This window comes from Streptopelia decaocto, assembly GCF_964273445.1.
Source record: "Streptopelia decaocto genome assembly, chromosome: 2".
Taxonomy (NCBI): domain Eukaryota; kingdom Metazoa; phylum Chordata; class Aves; order Columbiformes; family Columbidae; genus Streptopelia; species Streptopelia decaocto.
Window position 1 is genome coordinate 107,080,147 of NC_138655.1, and position 15,940 is coordinate 107,096,086.

Below are 15,940 nucleotides of genomic sequence, written 5' to 3' on the forward strand. Positions count from 1 at the left end.
TTTCTTGACCATCCTCCTGCAGGTAGGAGTATTCTGTGACATTTCTGCTGCCTTTTTTTCTCCCCTCACACTTTCATGTCTACACAGTTTGACCTAATTATCCCTCAACTACCTTACAATTTGCATTTTAATTTGAATACATCTATTTAGTCTATTTACTTACTTTTACTATTTCCTGCAGTGGAGAGATTTGTCTGACAGGGAACACCAGTAAATCACACCCGTTATGTCAGGCTCCTTTAATTCCAAAGGGGTTCCTTATTCTTGGCTGTCTGTTGCCATTTCGCATGTAATTTAGAAACAGCAGGCAGCAATTGAACTCTCAGATCTCATTAATACCTACTAAGCCCTTCCAACAAGCAGCAGCAGACTGGAGAGTGTTTCTTCAAGGTGATGGGCAAATGTGCCAAAGTTGCCTTTAATTTATATTGCTACTGACACTTTTCAATCGCATAGATTCTTTTCACTTGCATGCTATACTTGTCCTGCTTTATATAATGTCTCCTCTCTGTGCAGGAACACTATGACAATCAGGCAGCAGCCTTTCACACTGTTCAAGTTTATTTTTCAATTCTGAGTTATGAGCTGGCCTTCAACAATTAACAGCTTCATAAATTACATCCACAAAGTACAACCCATACTGAAAGTTTTAATGTATCATTCATCCTTGTCGCTAATTAAGCCTTTTGCATTAAGACAATAAGTTATGAAATACATCAACCACACTTAGGCCAACAACTATTTTAGCCAAGAAAGGTGTTTTGTGTTTTGTTTTGTTTTTTAGGGATACTGCTAGATTAATTTCCATGTTTTAGAAAATTCTCAGCTCAACACTCAGACTGCTTACCTCTCCTTGCCAGATTGGGTTAACAGTATTACACATGATCTTAGATCTCTTCTCCTGTCCATGATGAGGAAGCGCTGGGAAGATGCTATGTTTTCCAGGCTGGATGGAAATCTTCAGATAAGGATCTGGATTGAAGAACATTCCCTTCTTCAGACCAAAAGCCTGGAAATCTGAAAGAAGGTAAATAACCTGATTATTTTTCACATTTCAGGAATTCAAATAATACGGCAGGAATATCTCACTATGTTTCTTGTGAGATAATGTAAAACCAAACCATAATTATCTTGTGTTTCAGGATTTGCAAATGATTATATAATGAAATTGCAAATTTTACAACCTGAAAGTGCAGAGTGCTCTGGCTTCTAAGTCAATATTTATTCGACTTAATTTAAGTGATCTGCTGATTTTTCTAAGGAGCTAAGCATTTGGTCAGTCTGATTGCAGTGGTAGGACTACACTGAAAATGAGATCCATTCATTTAATCACATGGATGTGGCATTTGGTACACAACATACGTCACTTCTAGGTATCAATTTTCTCTTCCCATGAATCTTACCTTTTATACCACTTTTTTTAATACACAATAAGTCATTTTACTTTTTTTTCCCCCACTTTAAAATGTTTCCTTCCCTGCATGGTTTAACTTCACCTGTACTAACTCAGGAAAACTCTTGTATATAATGTCGAGATTTTAAGCAGGGCTTTCTTGCTGCAGAAGTTCCAGGGACTGTAACAAGACTCATGCAGACAAAAAATCTCCAGGCACTTATTTCAAAAATTACTCATAATATTCTAAAGAAAGACAAAAAGTCTTTTAAGATTTGTGCCTTTGAAGCCAATGAAATACAAACCAATCCACAGGCATATCAATAATTTTGCCTAAAAAGCTACAAACTAAAGCCTCTGGTCTTCTTTTTTTCCAGATACTTTTATAAGATTTCTTGGGAAAATATAAGCACTTATTCCTATTAGAGAGTTCAGTAGCTAATTTATTTTCCACTGCTCTTTGCATGGAGATTGCCCTCTTCCGTTTAAAGCTTTATTTCACATAGAGTTATAAGCACTGAAATGTGTTCTGGCTACTTGTTGTATTGAAGAGGTACAAAGTATTAGTGAAGATAATTTCCAAAACTGCTTAGATGTATAGCTGAACATGAAATTTAAACACACATTTTTTCTTTTAGGAAGGTTTTGAAAACATTAATTTTCAGAGTCTTCTAATTCTCTTCTGATTAAACCACTGGCGGGCTGCAGGAGACCATTCAAAACCCTTCAGGCAGATATTTTGGATGAATCTGAAAATGACACTCTTTCCACATGAACATCAGCCTTTTTTCCAGAAATCAGCTATATTAAGAACAGCAATAAGATTCACCCAGTTGTATTTTGCTTCCTTAACATATGGTAATAGCCAACACAATAAAATGTACAAGTTAAAAAGAACCACTTTTGTTCTGGTTGGTTTTAATTATCTATTCCAGCACATAATTCATGTTGCAGATATTCAAAAGCTGTTGGGCAGATGGTCCCGAAACAGACTGTATTTTAATAATCTCATTCTTGTGACATTCTGTAAAAATCAACAGAAAATAGGGGATACCACTACTAATAGCCTATTTGGAAGTATTTTGCTGACAGTATGTACTGCCATGGTCCTATCAACAGTATTACACAAAGAAAATATCTGGTTCAAACTGATATATCACTGAATTTTTTTTCTAAAAGTGTACAATCTTTATGTAATCAGCATGTATCGCATCTATCAGCCCTGCTGGAATCCTATATGGCAAACTCTCTTGCTTTGGAAGTTATACTGTTAGAAGTGCATTCCAGAAATAGAAACCAAGATTGCAAAAGTACTAGGAATGACAAGGCCCAGCAGTGTAATAGTGTCAGGCTGCTAACATATGAGAGAAAGACCTCTGGGATCTTATTTTCTTTCTCTCTGATGTTTCCTCAAAAGATTCTGAAACTGAAATATTTATTGCTGTATATGTTTCTGATTTTTTTTTTTCCTTCAAAGAGAGACCACACTATCTTTGGGTACCACTGTGCAAAGAAATGGTTTATTGCTAGACAGAAAATAACTAGCACTCAATTATGTATACCCACATATTATGTATCTTAAAGAACATACATATTATGAAGATGTACCAGTCTCTTCCCACTTATGGGAATTAAGCAGAGCCATGAAGGTGAAGGTACTTCTAACCTGAGTTAGTAGTTTAATTTTTGTATTTGCATGAGAAAAAATAATTTAGCTAAGGACACAACAGGAATTTTTATTTGTATCATGTTCTTGCTTAAATTGCGTAATACAACAAATTTACTAAAAATGTCAGTCAGAAACTTCAATTTTTAATGTCCGAAGCATGCAAAGGGATAGCAGAAATCGCTTTCTCAAGGACGAATGTCCCAGTTATACTTCCATCTCTCACCACAAATTCTCGGCACTGTGAAAAACAGATCATCAAAAATACAAAAGCTCTGAATAAAGCCACACAGACATCCGCAGATATACAGAAGTCCACTTAATTTGAAGTGGAACCTATGGATGCTCTAGCTTCTTGTAGCCAAAGGCTCAGGTACTCTCTTACCACAGCCGGGTAGCATCCTAACAGAAGAATCCCAGCTATTCTGCTTTCCCAAATGGAAATACTTCTCTCTTATCTGTATTGTCTTCAGAAAAAGGCTCTGAAAATATGAAATATTTAAGTGATGATTTAAGGTTAAGTGAATTTAAATCTTTGGTGAAACCAATGAATTCCAGAAGGCTTAGATGTACCTCGCTGTATACTGTAGTTTTACAATGTATTTCTTGGAGGCATATGAGCAAATGCTACCAAAATAACTCATCTATGCTTTGCAAAGGTGTATTTTCATCCAGTCTCTTCAAAATGTTATTAATATACCATATGTTCCCATTTACTCATAAATCACACTTCAGCATGAAAGAGGCTCTACACATCTATCAGTTTAATCATGTCAGGCCATCTTTCATGAAAGATAACAGAGGGAAGGGATCCAGGTGGAGACACACCAAGCACAGACTCTTTCACTGCCTCAGACTTTTAAGTACCTGCATCCTAATCCAGGTAGGCTCACTTCATTACAGAAAAAATGGCTTATACTAACTGCTGCCTGTTGCTGTCCCCAAGTGAATAATGAATTTATTCCAACTTCATGGCTTCCCTTCCATATTGCTGATCTCTAGGTGTCTGGATGAGACGTAAGGAAGTGTTGCTCTAGGTCACCTCAGGTGGGCCATAGACTTCCCTGTCTGTCTTGTAAAGGATCATTCTGCAAATCCATTTTCCATGCAGCATTACAAACTTAGAGGCACTGATGACTGCATAACAATGGAGATTCTATTTTTGTGGCAATTTGGAAACTAGCGTGTGTTTATTGGTGAAACATGGAACCAGGTGGGGATATCAATTCTGACAGACACAGCTTGAAAGCATTTGTGTTTTATCATGTTTGATTTTGCCTCAGTACAAGTGACTAAGTTTTCAAAAGGTCAGGGGAGAGGAAGGATTTGGGTTTGTAGGTCACATTTTGTCATACTCAGCAAGGAGATTCTCTGATGGTAACGATCAGCAAAACTATGGTGAAGTTGGTATTTCAGTTCCCTGCAGGCATAGCAAGGTACTGGTCCAAACCCATGCTTGAAGAAGCATGACAGAAAAGGATGTGGAACCAGAGCAAGAACCAGAGTCTGGAGCAGTTTGGTTTCCAAATCAATTAAGTTTAGCCTGGTAATCAATCTACTAGTTCTATGTTAACGAACTTAGATGATGTTGTACTCGAGAGCTGAGCTTTTGCCAACAGCTTTGGAAGAACTTTCCTAGAAATAATACACCAAGCTATTCTGTGCAGTTTATAAATATGTCCCAAGAAGACTGAGTCCACCTAGTCTCTTGATAGTCCATATTTTACTTCACTGAAGTACACAGTCTACAAACCAGCAGAAGGGTTGAAGACCAATGAATACCAGAGCTACTAGTTTTGAGAAACTGATATTGATGTTCTAATACAGTTGGCAAATTCCTTCCAACAAAAGACAACAAGCACTTAATGTCCTGTGAGTTTCCAAGCACCATCCAACCAATTTCAATAGATGACTTGTAGCTAGCTATATTGACACTTGTGGAAGAGATCATTAAGCCCCAGTAATTCTATGGTCAAGTCACTGAATTCACATTGTTCTTACTTAGCACATTACCCAAGTGTTTTCAGAACCAGGAAATGATACAAATTCCTCATGAGTCACCTGATCCTCTGAGAATATGAATACATCTTGAGTTAGGCCAAACCTGCCCAGAATACATCTAGAAGCACAACTACTGAGGGGTAACAGTTTTAAACCAAAGGAGGGAAGAGTCCGACTAGATATTAGGAAGAAATTCTTCACCATGAGGATGGTGAGACACTGGAACAGGCTGCCCAGTGAAGCTGTGGATGCCCAACCCCTGGAAATGCTCAAGGCCAGGTTGGCTGAGGCTTTGAGCAACCTGATCTAGCAGAAGGTGTCCCTGACCATGGTAGGGGCGTTGGAACCAGAATGATATTTAAGGTCCTCTCTAACCTCCATTCCATGATTCTATGATTCCACCATAAAATTACCAGGACACTGGAAAAAACAGAGTCAGTGGAAAGACCATAGCCAATTTAGATTGTGATTTAGCTTGATGAATACCAAAATGAAATGTAATATCTCTATGATCTGCTCATTAATGACAGAAAGTACAAATACTGTCATCTTGCTGGGATCCTGATAGTTCATGTATCAAGGCACAACAAACCATCTTCATGATCCATCACCACAAGAGTTGCTAATTAAGATGTCAACAGACAGCTCCAACATTTGCAAAGCTGTCCTTTGCAAATTCCCAAAGAGCTGTCAGCTCAGGTCTGACACTGAATAAATGTTCTTGAGCAGGACTAGTATCTGGGTTGACCACCAATGAGGTAAAGTAATCGCCATGGTGCTAATATGTCAGTGTTTCTTTTGCAGAGTGCACTTTGCAGAGCTTGATCAGAACAAGTATGACCTGTCTTAGAGGGTAACAATTTGTATACATGAGCTACCTAGGACATAATGGTGGCTTCAAAGGAGGAAAGAACAAAACTCTGCTTTCTCAAGAATCAACAGGAGGCATGCAGGTACTGCCTCTCAGCTACGCGTTTTTAGAGCAAACAGAAATTATTTTAGCTACTAGTAGGGTAATAACCTTTCAACAGTAAGAGCACAGCAATATTGTATTGACTTTGAAATGCCAATTTAATTCATGCAGAAGTATATGATACCAAAATTTATCGTAAGGAAAGTGAACACATTCACAGAAGTCTTGCATCTGGTATTAGATTTCATGAAGTGAATATTAAGGAATTTTAGAAATCAAACAGTAATGTGCAGTGATAGGAAGTCTTAAAATCCAACAGAGCAAAATAATGCATGGGCATTGAAAAAGATACTACATAATGTACAAAAGATTACTGCCTCGATCAGCTACTGAACAAGGTTCTGCAACTGGTGATATACAAGAGGTTAAATCACATCATTAAAGTGGTTCTTTCTGCTCTCAGAAATCTACAGATATATAGACAGACTCCATTTTGCTTTTTAAAAGGGAAAGAATTTGCTGATGTAGCTACCCAAGGAGGTGCTTAAAGATCTGAGATTAAAACAAACAAACAACTAATTGGAGCAGATAAGCCCAAACATTTCTGTCACATGGGGCTCCCAAGCAAAATATTAAAGACAGTGAAAAAGAGAAAATAATTTTTCTCATGGGAAATACTACAAGGGAAAATGAAACGGAATCTCATTTGTGTAAGGAAGGGGCAGCAGAGGTATCAGGAAGGAAATAGGTCTATTAATAAATGAAGAGGCGTAGAGAATTCAGTTATTCAAAAATGTCTGAAAGACGGGCTATCTTTTTAATTGTCTTCATCAAGAAGGAAAACACAGAAAATGATTGAACAGCTTAACACAGCAAGAGGGAGTTTTTATCACTGCAATTAACCCCTGGAGCAAAGTACCATCTCTCGGAATCCTCAGATCCAGACTACAAGCCTGTCTGTAAGATATGGCTGAGCCAACTCACACAAAGCTCCACACCATGGAACAAGGTGGCCTGTGTTACAGAGGATAATGAAACAGTTGAATTCAAAGCCTTCTGAGGCCTTTAAATCTATTAGTTTAGAGCCCTGCAGTATTTTGTAGGCACAAAAGAATTTGGAGGTGGTAGAAAGTCACCTCACCTTTGCAAAAACTCTGATGGGTAAGAAAAAGTTCAGTGATAAGTAACTCAGGTTTATAAAGAATATATCTGGGCAAGTCAGCTTGAGTTGGGGAGGGCAGAAGAACAGGCAGGTTTATAGCAATATTAAAAAATCAAAATGTAGTGGCTAGAACTCCTGTTATAAAGTCAGTCACTAGCATATTATAGATCTGCATTCTGATCAAGGATTTCACGGTAACTACCATTGTCAAAATGACCCTTAGCAGACCTAATGCTATTTTCAGTTGTGATTTACACTCTGACTTCCATAAACTGACAGCTGATGTTACCTGAATGTCTGGTCTGAAAGCCACACAAAAATAACTAACAACACTTCTCAGAGAGGTGTGAGGAGGATAAATGCCCGAATGTTTTTGAAATATTTAGATCTTCCGGTTACTTGTTCCACAAGAACACTTGGAAATAAAGAGTGTGCAAACACATATGTGAAATATTAAAGCCTGAAAAATGCTATTTGATGCAACACATAGCTAGGAGGCATATCATGCAAACCTTATGATACTACTTTCTAAATATACCAGCCAACAGAATGGTTTCAAAGACTTTCAGCAAATGCATTATTCTGCTGCTAGACCACGAACCTTCACTGAAGTAGTTGGTACATGCCGGAAAGCTTAGCACATTTCTGCTTTCTGTACTTCATGTGAGAGCTCTGACACTTTCAGCCGCCTTATCAGAAGTGTGACATTCACTGGTAACAGCAGAAAAGTCATGCCGGAAAGTAAATGCAAAGTGGCTACATAGCTTTCCTTAAAGACTGTATTTAATCTAGCTAAATTAGGCTTACAATATTTTCTTGGTATCTATAATAATACAGTCATCATATAGATGATTAAGCAGCTTAATCGTGGGAAATTATCTTATTTGAGATCAGTGTTGTTAATGAAACTATTAATCTGAACTAACTTTTCACAGGACCGACTTCCAGTATTCAAGGAAGCAAATACAAAGAAAACAAATCTTCTACTGACATACTGCAAACTTTCAGATATTTCCATTCTCAAGAAGCCAGTGGTCTCCTTTTGCCCTGAAACATCAGTTTATGCTTTTTTCTTTGTCTGAATATTTTTTTTTCAATCCAGAAATCTTTTCTCAGGAAAAAAGTTCCAGTGAAACCAGTTGGATTTTGTCCAAGCAAATCTCAGTGAAACTACAAAAATAATAAAGTACTTTGTCACCAGCTTTTAGAAGGAGACTGTTCCTGTACAGTTCATTTCAATGTAGGGTCTCACTGGAGTGTCTAGGCAGTGGAAAAAGCAATACGAGTCAGTTGAAATGGACTGATGTTCAGTATTTCTTGGGATTTGGCCTACTTCAAGATTTTTCTCTCCCATTCTAATATATTTTTCTTAAAATGATACGGTAGAAGGCATAGCTCCTGTTGCATCCTTTAGATGATGGACAACTTAGGGCATGATGGCTTTGTGTTGGTGCAGCACCTAATGCAATGGTCCCCAGTCAAACTAATGGTATTTCATCTCTCCTTTTTTTTTTTTAATTGCAACTAAATCAACCATAATTTGGAAAGCTATCATCTTTTAAGTAATGACAATGAAGGTGACAGTATACAAAAATATAGCTTTTGAAAAGAAGTCTGATGAGCTGAAATGACTTGTGGTAATGGAGAGGTTATTGCTGCGATAGTAGTACAAACAGAAAGGAATCCCAGCTCCTTCTGATGCCTCTGGAAGGCTGGCTCAATTTGCATTTTATTGGGTAGCAGAAGATATATGAATAGCAATAATTTTACTTTGAGAAAGACAACATTTTTTTAAATTAAATAAGAAGGTAATAAATAAATGCTTGTGATGTGTTATTATGTTAATTTCCGAAAGACTGAAATCGGGTTATTTTAATACCAAAGATTTTTTATAAAATAATTGAGAGCTCAAAGCCTTTCATATACCTGTCTGTGATGATATTGTTAATATTGATATGATATAAATGTAAATGAATTGCTGTGAAACACTAGAATAAGATATCCCAAATGTATTACATGGTATGGTCTTTGTATACTGAGAAACAAGCCATAAATTAGATAGTTTATAAAAGGGTTCATTGAGACAACATTATTTAGCAGTCTTACAAATTATTACTCTTAACGTCTCTTGGTCTACTAGGCGAAAGAATCTGAGAGAGTGAAAAAATGTTACTAATTCTGGGAAACATTTTCTGTGTAAGATTATTTAAGAACATTAAAAAATATTAACTCTATTTTTGATGAGCTAAACCCATGGTTTTATCAAATTAATATGACTGGGTGGGTGCCCAATGTTCAACCCAGCAAAACTAAGTGATGTGTTAGAAGAACCCATCTAATGTCAGTCTAACGTGCCATTTATCATATATAACCTCTCAAGAACCACACTGACCACTTAATTGGAAAAGCACTGGCTTGCATGCTCAGTATTAAAGAGATATAATAGTCCTAGTTGACTTTAACACAACTTAGAGATAAGCTTGAAATAAATAATGTAATGTGATGCTTATCTGAGTGTTGGACTTTATGCAGAAAGCCTTATGCTTGTAAAAAATTTGAACTAGGGTAACTGGGTATAAACCCACTAATTTTTCTCTGTACTACTTCCTCAAAGGATTTCAAGTCAAGTTCAGGATCTTCCTCTTTGTCTTCCAGGACCTAGAACACATGAAAACCAAATAGCAAGCACAGAACTCCAAAATGAGAGCCTTACTCATTACTCCCTTTTGACAAACTGATTTTTTTCTACAGAAGTGGTTTACAGATTGTTACTAAAGTCAGATCAAATGGTCTGTAGCTGCTCCATGGAACCATGTTAAGCCTTTAAAACCTCCTGTGACATGCCAAGTAATGAGGCTGAACTTTCTTCAGAAACTGTAGAGGACTGAGAGCAGTTTTCTGGCTCAAGAAATCCCAGAGTCACTGCTGAGCAATCCAGACAAGCTTGTGCACCACGGTACATGGATTCACCTCAGGTCCAGATGAAGACTGGAACGTGCTCTCCAAGAAACAGAGGACTACCACAAATCATATTTTGCTCCGCAAGTAAAGCTCGTGCCTTTGATCTTGCTTTCACTGTTCTAAATATATAGTACCACATTTCATTGCAAACAGGAAAACCTAACACAACCCCAAAACTCTACTTGAACAAGATACTTCAGCACGTAACTCTTGTTGAAGGAAGTGTGGCAATAATCATAGACATTAATTCTCCTTCTCAGCATCACTTCTAGAGCAACAGGCAAAAAAAACAAGCATAAACATATACATACATACACATACATACATAAAAATGGAAGATAAACATGAAAGGTTTTAGTAACTTCAGTTTCCCACTCTCCGAGCTTAAAACTTTCACATCATCAGTGACTCACCTGACAACGAAAAACTTATCAGTCTCCGACTTCCTTGTCCCTGGATTGAATCTTCATTGGTGATGCTTTTAAAAATCTGCTGGAAGAAAAACAATGGTGAGAGAGTAGTCTCCAATAACTCCTGAACAGACAAATTACTTAGTAACTGGCTTTTTCTATAGCTTCTTAGGCTTACAACTAAGAACCAATTAGATGACCATTAATCAAAACAATGCTTTTATCCAGGTAATAATTTAACCACTAATGGCCTAAGTCATCCCTCCATGAAGGATTTTCTTTAAGAAAATAGAATGATTAAAAAATACTACTGTAATTTAAAAATAGCAGTTCCTCACCCAAAAAGGAACTGCTATATTAAAGAACAGGAGATAAAAACTGCGCATAAGGATGGGGATGTGGCTCTTGCCTCTAAAAACAATTTATGTCTTTATAACATCTTACTAGTAGTGTAGAATATCTTGTTTACAGAAAGTTTATTGCATACAAGTAAGAAAGGCTCTGAGAGCTTACTAACAGCCTGTGTGAAAACTAACTGTGAATTATTATAACAATAAGTATTGAGAGTGATCTGGGAAAAAAAAACCCAAAAAACAATAGAGGACCCTTTGTACTCCACGGTTCAGGTTCAATGCCAGTTTTTGGTCCAGCATGTTTATTGGAGGGCTGCTGTTGTGAAAATTAGGGCCCAGACTGCCTTCTGGCTATGGTCAGAACTGGGAAGCAAGAATGCCTTTGAGCCAGTGTGTGGGGCACCAGCAGGAACACACCATCAGCAGTTTTCACTGCTGTTGCCCCAAACAGAGCAGAGGAGATGCCACCGGGAATCAGGCTCCAAGTTCGGTAGGGAGGTGGTAGTGCTATTACAACCTCCCACTGACTTTGGAGTCAAACCAAGCGCTGCTCTGCTCCCGGGAAGCTGCAGCTCCTCACCACTCTTGCCATTCGGCTGTCGGGCAAAAAAAGAAAAAGCACATTTATGCAGTGAAGTTCCGATTTCTGCCAGGAAACAGTAACTGAAGTCCCACTCAGCTGTGACTCACTCCTCAGTATATTAAATATTGTGCATTCAAGCTTAACTTAGAAAACAAGCAGCTCTTTGCCCCCAGAGAGTTCAAAGCCTGGGCAAGGGGGCAATGCTGCCCAACTATCAGGGACAAAACAACAAGCAAAGCCTGCAGTTCAAGAAAGAAGTGAGGCCTAGATGATAAATATATAGGGTGAATTTAGCAACATCATTTAAAAAATGGGCACCGTTGGACTCGACTTTTCATCGTAATCAGTTTGTTTCTTACAGACTCTTTAAACGGGAAAAAGGGCACTGAGTAGAGCTGGACTAGGAGCAAATTCCAATAGAAATATCCCTGCTGGATCACAGCTGCCCAGTTACAATTGCACTTTAGGACTTCTCAGATAAGCAGGTTTCAATCTGTTTATTAAAGTCACCACTGACTTCTAAATAGAGACGTATTTAAATAAGAATATTATACATGACTGAAAGAATTTTAGGACAGGAACTCAGTAACCTTTACCAGCCGAAGCTGTAAACCCACCAAAAACCAAAGACGTTTCCTTGTCAAGATGTATTTTTCATACTACTTCACTGCCTGGCATTTATTACGCATTATCCTTTAATGCTTACTACTTATGGTCTTGTTCTTGATTCTGTCCTGGGCCAAATGACCTAGATATGCGCACATTGGCAAAACATGTGCTTTTTTCCACTACTTAAAAAATTCTCTGGGGTTTTTAGATCTGCCACGAATCAGTATGAATAGTTTAACAGTCTATGCTTTGAACAGACTGGGGTGGATCTGATAGGGTCCTGCAAATAGCAGCCTGTTGAAAATTTGAAAATACGTTGCTGTTAAATGACCCTTTTGGGGCCATATGTACATCAGTGAAACTGTATTGAGACAGTTATGCTCTATATTACACTGGTAAAACTTCACCAGTATGACCAAAGTTGTACTGGCAAACCTTGGCACTATACAAAGACAGTAAAAACACATCCAACCCCATAAGTGAAACAACATAGAAGAAAAATCATTTGCTCCTGAAATATCACAGAATGACAGAATGTCAGGGATTGGAAGGGACCTTGAAAGATCATCTAGTCCAATCCCCCCGCCAGAACAGGAACACCTAGATGAGGTTACACAGGAAGGCATCCAGACAGGTTTTGAATGTCTCCAGAGAAGGAGACTCCACAACCTCCCTGGGCAGCCTGTTCCAGTGCTCTGGCACCCTCATCGTGATGAAGCTTCTTCTCATATTTAAGTGGAACCTCCTGTGTTCCAGTTTGCACCCATTGCCCCTTGTCTTATCATTGGTTGTCACTGAGAAGAGCCTGGCTCCATCCTCGTGACACTCACCCTTTACATATTTATAAACATTAATGTGGTCACCCCTCAGTCTCCTCTTCTCCAAGCTAAAGAGCCCCAGCTCCCTCAGCCTTTCCTCATAAGGGAGATGCTCCACTCCCTTAATCATCTTTGTTGCCCTATGCTGGACTCTCTCCAGCAGTTCCCTGTCCTTCTTGAACTGAGGGGCCCAGAACTGGACACAATATTCCAGATGTGGTCTCACCAGGGCAGAGTAGAGGGGAAGGAGAACCTCTCTCGACCTATTAACCACTCCCCTTCTAATACACCCCAGGATGCCACTGGCCTTCTTGGCCACACGGCCACGGTGCTGGCTCATGGCCATCCTGCTGTCCACCACCCATCTATTCTGTGAAGCAGGTGTACTCCACACTGTACTGCCAAGTGCTCACCTCTCAGTCACACAATCACAGGGCCACAGATAGTGCTCCCCCAATTTCCACTTGCTCCATGTTTCCCCATAGAAACCAAGGCAGAGGCAGGAGTGGGGTGAAGAAGCAGGGCACATCCCAGGCCTCACACCAGCGAAAAGCCGCAAGGAGGCTGGGGTGCACATCTGCACCCAGGAGTTGGGAAATTCTCCTGTTTTGTTATTTTTTTATTCTATAGACACAACAACTGTGTCTTAAATAAGGGTCAGGTTCTTAAACGACCTGATTGTTAATAAATGTCAGCCGCGTCACAGGCCTCAGATGCAGCAGGACACATGCCGGGGGGCTCCAGCAGGCAGTCGTCCTCTCAAAGGAAGGAGCGGTTATGCAGGGACATACCGAGGCAAGGACATTAGGAAGGCTGGGAAAGTGACAAGGTGCTCCAGCCACCACGCTGACTGGGGTTCACAGTGTCTTGAGGCCGAGGAAGTGCACAGGTCATACTCTTCCTGCTTGCCATTTATCATGAAATTAATCCAGACTGGTTTTAGTGGCTACGCTATAATTATGTTGGGAGTTTTGTTGTTGTAGGTAAATCTTGAATTTAGCCATCAGGAGGTAAAAAACCCTGTATCTTCACAACTGCTATTTAACACATAGTTGACGGAAAGACAACATGAATTTCGTCACTTGACATCCTATGGACTTGAAGTCTTTGGTATGAAAAGAACAAGTGTCATATCTATAATAGATATGAAGAGATGGGACATGAGCTGCAATGTCAAACCCAGCTGAATCTCTCAGAAAACCCAAGGCTTCCTAAACCAGATTCAAACTTTCTTTTGCTTTCCGTGCTTGTAACCGGAGCCGGTGACATTGTCACTGATGGGACTGCATGCACTCAAGGAGTTAGAGAAGTATCAGCACTTCCTTTAAAATACCCTCCGGTAAATACACACTGTAAAAAGTATTCCCCTGGTCTACTACAAAGTTTCCCAACCTCTGAAGACAACATCCAGAGCCTGTGATGGCTATGTGCAAAACACAGAGAGGTACCTGAGGCCAGATCTAAGCCTCTTGGGACTTGGTGAGCTCAGGAAAAGGTCCACATTTGGTAGCGCTTTTCATTTTTTTCAGTACAGAGAAAAGAAGAAGACAGAAGGAGAGGAGTGAAAGCTAAAAATAATACAGCTGTGTCCTAACAGCACTTTTCCTTGTGAGTAGTTCCTGAAAATGCTGCAGGGAAGTTATGTGACCCTGAATGAGAAAGGAGGCAGGTTTCACACCAGGAAACAGAGCCCTTGAGACTCCTTCCCTCTTTAGCCATGGTATGTGTTATGAAAAATAAATAAGTCTTGAGAAATCCCAGAGTACTACTGTGCATCAGTTCTTGCTGAGGTAAAATTCCAAGTGCATCACTAAAAATCAGTCTAGGCAGAAGGTAAGAAACATCGACTCTCACAGCTAATTAAAAATATCTCCTAAAATACCTTACCCTTCAGACAACGTAGATATGTGGAAGAATAACAAGGACAACCCTCTTACTCCTGAAAGTAAAGCAGCCTACAGGACATACCTTGGGCAGCCCTATTCAGCCTCCCTGTACCTCTTTGTTCCATTGAGGCAAACACTTTTGGACACATGTACAGTTTGCATGTGTGTCTGGAAAAGGCTGCAATCATGTTTGGCTGGTGCTGCACTAGAAAATCTGCTTTTGGGCACCACAGTGGCCAGTAATAGTGGAATGTGCTGGTAAAGCGCTCTTCGCATCACTAAGTCACTTCCAGCATGTTTGTATGTCGTGCAGCCCAACTTCATTATTTTAAAAGTCCTGTTGGTATGAAACAGGATTAATATGATCCTATTACATGCTTCTACTGCAGGTAAACATGCACAGCTGATAAATACAACAAGCACATGCTCCTTTTCCCATACACAGCACAGAGAAACACCGTTATGCCTTAGACTTATAATTCTGTAACACACTTTCCTCTCCAGAAGGGCATTTTTGGCCCAAGTGACCACACAAAGAGATTCAGCAAAGCTAAGCAAATTTTCTTTTCCCATAAGTAGAACATTCGGTTTAAGAAACTTCACACTGACAGTCAAAGCACTTCTGTGACAGTAGCTTCTGCTGCAAAAGACTGATAACAATTAATGACCATAAGTGATGTAAATTATCTCACACAGGCCGGTGTTTTTCACATTTAAAACAGAGGAAACTGCAGCAATATTAAAAACAGTGCCACACTACCTGTTGTATTTGTTGACTTTATTTTGTGAACATCATGGGCAAGTTCCAACTTTAAAAGGTGCTAATTAAAACCTAGAATATTTTACACTGACAGCACAGATTGTAACTACAGTAATATTTAATGCAGATAAAACAGTCAGGTACTGTAAACTAGCAAAGCTCTAGCCTGGGCCATACTAACTATTCACAAGAGCTTCTCTTTAAAAAAGTAGATCTAAGAACATATCAAAGTATTCAGAGAGGCTCACACTTCCAAGCAGTATTAAACCTGTATGGAAGATTGAAGTCTACAATGAAAGAAAACTCAAAACTACAAAAGTAAAGCAGCAAAGTATTTTATCTTTATACACACCAGCTCTGAGGATAAAAATAAGTAGATAAGAGCATTGCAAAAAGGGAGGGCTATGACCCACGTTTGATTCAAA

At 39.0% G+C, this 15,940-nt stretch overlaps 1 protein-coding gene across 1 annotated transcript in view; it reads right to left on the reverse strand.

The window, feature by feature from the left end:
- The window catches only part of HECW1 (HECT, C2 and WW domain containing E3 ubiquitin protein ligase 1), a gene marked incomplete at its 5' end in the record, with an annotated part of 197,544 nt that overhangs the window by 90,056 nt on the left and 91,548 nt on the right, over positions 1–15,940 (reverse strand). The window contains 2 exons of the mRNA XM_082044587.1: positions 848–1,017; positions 10,510–10,588. Coding sequence (XP_081900713.1) covers positions 848–1,017; positions 10,510–10,588 — 249 coding nt within the window. The remainder of the gene's footprint in view (positions 1–847; positions 1,018–10,509; positions 10,589–15,940) is intronic.